This window comes from Salmo salar, chromosome 14 (assembly GCF_965601325.2).
Source record: "Salmo salar chromosome 14, fSalSal1, whole genome shotgun sequence".
Classification (NCBI taxonomy): Eukaryota; Metazoa; Chordata; class Actinopteri; order Salmoniformes; family Salmonidae; genus Salmo; species Salmo salar.
Genome location: NC_138304.1, coordinates 100,505,361 through 100,512,642, shown reverse-complemented (window position 1 = coordinate 100,512,642; position 7,282 = coordinate 100,505,361). Strand labels below are relative to the sequence as shown.

Sequence of the window (7,282 nt, the reverse complement as noted above, 5' to 3'; positions counted from 1 at the left end):
GAAATCCCCTACGGTAAAAATGAATGGTGGAAAAACGATTGGAACCATTTCCCCGTTTGACTGCTAGGTTTTATGGATATGACAACTCATACTGTGGTACTCAAAAGTTACGAGAGATTGACATGATTGCACATCTGGGACCAAGCTGGTGGTAGTAAGTTCCAACTGCACTAATCTCAGCACCCAGAACTAAATGTCTTCTGTGACAAACCTACAACAATTTGGCCATTTTCTTTCAATTCAAAGATATACCTCTGAAAAGTTACTGTTGAAAAGTAATAACCCCAGTATAAATACAGTAAATGACACACACACACACACACACACACCTAAAGGGTAAAAGTTGTATTATTTCAATCTTATTTAAGCGACAAGACAAAAAACAACTCCAAATCATTCCAGATCAGGCGTTTTTTTATTATTTTTTAAGTAACTGGTAAAAGGATATCCCAACAAGTGAAAAGATGCAACAATGGAATACAACAGCTACCACCCTGCACAACATTGACAGCACAGTATGCTAGTATTGATACAAAGTTTAAGACACTTACTACAGCACATTTCCATTTCAACTTAGAAAAATCTATCCAAGCAAATACCCTCCAACTTACTTCACACATTTAATATTTTACAAAACACCTTGATTAAGAGACTACTGGAAAAAGAAGCAGAATGACCAACAAAACACAGTATATTTAAAAGAAAATGGGGAAGTGTGAGTGAAAGACACTGAGCATGAGGAGCCTGTTTTTTTTTTCTCCCTACAACTATTTATCAAAAAACAAAAAGGGACAGACGCAGGGTTGGGGGATAGGGGACGAGAACAAACGGGGGGGGGGGGGGGCACACGACTGCTGGGTTACCATCCCAGCTCAGGACTCTGATAGAGAGCGGGAGCGAGAACGAGACGCGGAGCGAGATTTGGAGCGGGACTCTGAGCGAGAGACGGAGGGGGAACGGGAGCGGGCTTTGGCCGGGGAGGGAGATGGAGATTTGGACTTTGACTTGGGTTTGGATTCGGCAGGGGTGTGGGAGCGAGAGCGGGAGGCCCCCTTCTCGGCTACACCTCCCTCGTCGTCGCTCTTGGCTGGCTCGCGGCTCTTAGAGCCAGACTTGCGGGAGCGATCCTTAGCTGCTGATCTGGAGCGGGACCTGGATCTAGACTCATCCTTCCTGCTCTTCTTCCCTTCTTTCTTGCTGCTCTTTTTGCTCTTGCTGCGGCTCCTGCTGCGGCTCTTGCTGCGGCCCTCGTCCCGGCCCCCGCGCCCCTCCTTGGCCTTGTGGGCACCGTTGGTGCGCTCCTCCTCTCTGCTGCCCTTGGTCTTGTCCTTCTTGCTGTGGGAGCGGCTACGGGAGCGGGAGGCAGCACCCCTGGGAAATAGAAAGGAGCAGACAGTTAACTAATATGTACTTGAAATGCAGCAATGTAGACATAACCAGTTAGTGCTATGGGTGGTGGCTAAGACATCTGGGGAGCTGCACAAGGTCCATATTGAGGCAAGAGCTCTTGGTAAACAGATGTTTAGAAAACCACAAATTGTAACGTGTTACTGTTGATGTCACTTGAGTGCAACAAGTCTGCAAAAGAAACGTCTTCAAAGAGATCCCTCAGAAAATGACACCCTCTTCGTGTCCCACCCTCCTCCCTATATAGTTCCAAACGGCACCCTATTCCCTATATAGTTCCAAACGGCACCCTCTTCCCTATATAGTTCCAAACGGCACCCTATATAGTGCTCTACTTTTGACTGAAGCCCTACAAGCCCTGGTTGCAAGTAGTGCACTACATAGGGAATAGGGTGCCATTTGGGACACAGTTCAGGGGGGGTCACCCTTGGGTATGGGTCTATGAGTTAAACGTTGCATGCACTCTGGGCCTCACCTGGAGCGGGAGCGACTGCTGCTCTCACTGCGGCTGCGGCTCTTACGGGACCTACGGCTCCTGGAGCGAGACCTGGAGACAAGAGGGAAGAGAACGGAGATTCACGGTAAGCCATGTACCTTGAGGGGTTAGGGTGATGTGAGTTCCAATGTAATTGTGAACTGGTGGGAAAGCAATTCATTTGTGTGTGTGTGTGTGGGGGGGGGGGGGGGGGGGGGGGGCAACTGAAATCACCACATCCCTTTGAATACAGTTTAAGAGCAGAAATTCTACTCAGTCGCTGATTAAAGATTGACTGACCTACAAATCGGGACCTTTGTCAAAAGCAGTGGACTAGAGTGAGCTGTTTTGGACGCAACCCCACATTGTTATTTACCGGGAGCGGCTGCGACTGCGAGAGTAGGAGCGCTTGCTGCGCTTGGCCCCGGGGCGGTCCTCAATCAGACGGATCTTCCTGCCGTTCACCTCTGTGCCGTCCAGCTTCTCCAGGGCTCTCTTCATGTCAGAGTATAGCCTGAACTCTATCACTCCCTCGTTCCTGCGTCCCTTATTGGTGTCAGCATACGTCACCTCACCCGCCTGCCTCATGTAGTCCTGGTGAAGGACAGGAAAGGTTGGGATTAGGTGAGAAAACCAAAGATCCTATTGAATTAATATACATAATTTAATATTGTGTCATGATATATATATATATGCATTCTATGTACTTGTATGGTGTGGGAAAATGCAGGAAATCTCAGATTTATGCACCGCCATAAAAGTTTTGCTAAGTTCGTCATATTGTACATTGCTCTCAGTCACTTTGTTTTGGTACCGTCATTAGCAGAGTATACACATGAACCCAACTTTAGCTGCAAGGCGCCGGAAATGAAATAACAAATGAAAAAAGTAGATTGTGCCGATGGGCACATTGAACCTTATCGCGCACCGTAGTAAAAAAAAAAAAAAAAACACAGTGGCTAGTGCTTAAACAATGACATCATATGTTAATTCTGCCATTTTTATGCACATTTGCCTTTATGGACATTTATTCAATTGTAAACAATGAATCTTATGTGGTGTTGGCAAAGTTACTTTTAAAACTGATTGTTAGTTCCATTATGTTTAACCTTTATTTAACTAAGCCAGTCAGTTAAGAACAAATTCTTATTTACAATGACAGCCTAGACCGGCCAACCCCGGACGACGCTGGGCCAATTGTGCGCCACCCTATGGGACTCCCAATCACGGCCAGGTGTGATACAGCCTGGATACGAACCAGGGTGTCTGTAGTGATGCCTCTAGCACGGAGATGCAGTGACTTAGACCGCTGCACCATTCAGGAGCCCATTAGAGGTAACTTGTTACATTACAATGTTACTTGCTGTGGAAAGTAACAGGTTACATTACTTTTGCGCTACCAAAACTAAAAAACATCTGAAAATGCCTTGCGTGCGTTGTTCCTTCTTATGCCCAGTAGATGGCGCACTCTACCTTTGAATTGCTTGCATAGCCTCATCAGTAATCTATAACTCTGGCTGTACCAACACGTAATAATGACTGAAGCAAAAATAACATGGATTTTTACTTTACCTTCTATAAAAAGTAACATTACTTAAAATTGACAAACTGACACATTAAGTTACTCTTTACCACAAAAGAGTAATCAGAGTACTCTAATGCGTTACCCCAACACAAACGTACATGTAAAAAAAACATTCGGAAAAAGGCTCAAAATGTTCTCTCTCTCCAAACGTTAACGTAGGATGCCCGAAATCATAAGGAAGAGAGAGTATTATCATTAGTATGGCTGAATAACGGGTCACCACCATACCTTCAGGTCTTGCCAGCTGCAGCGGCTGGACAGGTTCTCAACGATCAGCCGATAATCTGTCCTTGCTGGTGGGCCATATCGGTCTCTGCCACCACGCCCGTACCCGCCCCCGCCTTCAAGGTTACAAGGACAGAGCAGCAGTAATTACGGCAGGGGACACACTAACGACAGCCTCAATACTAAACTCCAAGCTACATTCTGTAAACAAAATGGTCACTTATAAAAACGGGGAAGGGGGAGGTAAAGACATACAAAACTATCAACAACAAAAAAAGATAAACGGAAATCAAAACCTGTCCACATTACTCTGGTCTAGAAAACTCTGCACATTTTCCATCAAGAACACTGACATATCCCTTCCCTTCAACAAAATCTAAACAAATAAATTACTGCCTGATTCAAGTTTGGGTAGAACTGAATACAAAAACTGTACATACAAACTTAAAATCAAAATGAAAAGCTAGACTAAAATTATTATTTTTTTAAACTGACTTGACAGTACTTACGGTGACACTAAAGTTAAAGTTTTAACTAGCACATCTAAATATAGACATTTCACATTTGTTTCAGGCACCTATAAGAGCTCAACCCACATCTGTTCCTAACCCAATGGCATCCTCACCACCCGGCCTGGGACTAATGGGACAAGCGGTCTTCATTCACAATGGCTCCCTTTTTTGGTCTGCCCAGGGGCCCAGAATGGTCAAACCACACTCTTGGTTGGAAAGGGGACACCATGGCCAGGCCAGCAATAGGGGCAGGCAGTCAGCAAAGGACTCTTTTAATTAAAACATTGAGGTTCTTTGTTAAATCTTTACCTTTAATTATTCAACATTCATTTTAACAAAAATAAAAGAATCCTGAATAAAACAGATGACACAAGATTCTCAAATTACTCTAACAAATTCACTAGTTCATTTATTCTATTCAAATCACAATTCATTTATCTAGCAAATATTCTACGGTAGTAAATCTCAAGCTATTTTTCCCCCGACAATTCGAATGAACACAAGTGCATTTCTTTCCCTGTAACAGTTTAAATCAAGCATACCGGCTCCCAAGATAACGGCATGTCATTGGTGGCAGTGGTGCATGTAATTTGAATTCCCTCAACTACTCAGGTGTAAAATATGTCTTCTCTACACCCATTAGTCAAACAATTACAGTGGAGTACCATGAAGGGCTTAGTCTGTAGTACGAGCTCCGTGAATGCTAGAGAAAAAGGTGGTTCCCTAACCGGTGTAATATGTCTTCTCTACACCCATTAGTCAAACAATTACAGTGGAGTACCATGAAGGGCTTAGTCTGTAGTACGAGCTCCGTGAATGCTAGAGAAAAAGGTGGTTTCCTAACCGGCAACATGTCCAACACACTTGTATGCTAAGGAGACAACAAGTGGCCTATTCAAGAGTGGAGTCAGAACAATGGCAACCACTTCTCCCTGAAACTAGGTGAAATTACAGCAAATGGGAGAGATCTTTATGTAGAAATGCCCTCTAAAAAAACAACTTTAGGGTGGCATCATCCTTTTACAGTGTGGTGGGAATGTGGAGTGAGCTGAGCACAACCCAAATTATGGATGACAGTGGCAGCTGTGACCATGTATCTGCTTGTGTATATTTTACTAAGTTTCCATCACTACTATCCCCCAAGGAAGCAACAAGCCTTTGAACAGATGGCACTTCGACGCATCTTCTCAGGACGTAAAAACCACTTAGGTAAAGAATGGATGACAACTGATACTCATGTGGCAGCATTAACTATATCTGAAACATAAAATCGTGATACGTGGTTGTCTTAGCTAGCTAGCTTAAGTTGAATGCACTGACTAAGTCGGCCTGGATAAGAACGTCTGCTAAATAACCAAAATGTTAACGTAAAATAACACAATTAGATGAACTACAACCACCAAGGACAAACTTGAGATGTTATGCAGTTGTGGCCTATCCCACATAATATGCACTGCCATGTTGGCCTCCTCAATCTCAAATCCCCACTAATGTTAAAAACACCACTGCATTGTATACTTACTTCTTCCACCTCCTCCGCCTCCTCCTCCTCCTCCTCCTCCTGAGCCGTAGCTGCCGTCCCGCCGCGGCCCCTTTGTGTGTTCCACAATAACCCTCTCCCCACACAGGTCTTTCCCATTCAGGTCATACACAGCATCATCTGCATCGCGGGGGTCATCAAATTCAACAAACCCATACCTTTACACATAGGAGACAGTATGTTAGGCCAGAGATGAGGTGGCACAGATTTGGGGATCAAATGATGTGAGTAGTTAAAAAAAACTACTAACGCCAGACCCAAATTACCATTTCATATATCATAATGCAATATTTTATAATCTTCTCACATGTGCCACATATTATAAACTGTGCCACTACTGCTGCAGGCTGTTAAAGGGGCCACATTAATTCCACTTGTAAGTATGGTATAGTTTAGAGTACTGTTAGCTAGCTAAGAGAATATTGAGTTTAGTCAACATTGTGTTTTAACCCATTTATCTACAGTAGCTAGCAAATGATTTTGACTGCCATTCATACTGGTGGTTTGAGTGCTTATAAATGTTGTCCCGTCCACCTGATAACATTAATATGACAGTTGCTGGAAGTTCGACAATGCCAGTAGCCACTGTCATCGTTGGCTGTACAATCATTTCGCTACACTCGCAATAACATCTGCTAACCATGTGTATGTGACCAATACAATTTGATTTTTTTTTTTAACGCAAGCCATCTACTGTAACTATGTTAAATAAACAGTATCTATCTACACGCCGCCAGTTAGGAAGTAAAATCGTTTTCGTAACGTTATGCAAGTCAATTTAGCATACAACTGTTGTTTGAAGATGCTAACTAGTTAGCTAGCTTAGTTATCAATAAGTCATACAAGTGAAACTAAGGTTACCTCTTCTGACACGTGGCTGCGATTTCATTCAAAGAAAAGAGCGCCTAGTATGTTCAAGCTGGCTTGCTAACTAACAACATGGTTTACTCGGTCTAAACACAAACACGACAACGAGGTGGCCCTAGCAGCTTAGCTAGCAAAACACGGTTGACGCTAGCTACAGTATGTTAACTCCTTAACCCATGCTAGTCAACTTTGCTTCTCTGGCAAAACGCTTCTCAAAAATTCTTAACTAGCTAAGTAAATAATAATATAATAACTAGGTCTTCAAACTAAAGTAATTTACGAGAATCTTCAATAAACGCCAATTAAAAACACTGGTTCAAGAGGCTTGGGCCTGACTACGAGGACTAGGCCACAAACACAACGCGGCTAGCTACCACAGAGCGAGATGAGGCGTTCATTTTGTTACCCGTTTTTCAGGTCAACTTCAAGTATCTTCCCATAGCCCTTGAAGAACTTCTCGACGTCCTTTTCCCTTGCTCGATAGCTCAATCTTCCAATATAAACTCTCGACATTTCCCCGTGCTGATCTTTGTGTCCCTTCACACTCTCAGGAACACAGTGGCGCGTAAGGGAAATGTTCTGCCAATGTCAATGACCACTCAATACCCGCCCACAAGGCCTGAAAACGAGCCCCTTTCTCCGCCACAAGCGAGGAGTTGCCACATTCATCC

At 43.7% G+C, this 7,282-nt stretch overlaps 1 protein-coding gene across 1 annotated transcript; it reads right to left on the bottom strand.

Moving 5' to 3' along the window:
• Positions 1 to 734: 734 nt before the first annotated feature.
• Positions 735 to 7,282, bottom strand: LOC106570648 (uncharacterized). The gene is made up of 6 exons (XM_014143119.3): positions 7,018 to 7,282; positions 5,727 to 5,902; positions 3,696 to 3,808; positions 2,259 to 2,476; positions 1,883 to 1,954; positions 735 to 1,371 (listed from the first exon to the last, which is right to left on the bottom strand). The coding sequence occupies exons 1-6, from the start codon at positions 7,122 to 7,124 to the stop codon at positions 873 to 875; spliced, it is 1,185 nt and encodes a 394-aa protein (XP_013998594.3). The 5' UTR covers positions 7,125 to 7,282; the 3' UTR covers positions 735 to 872.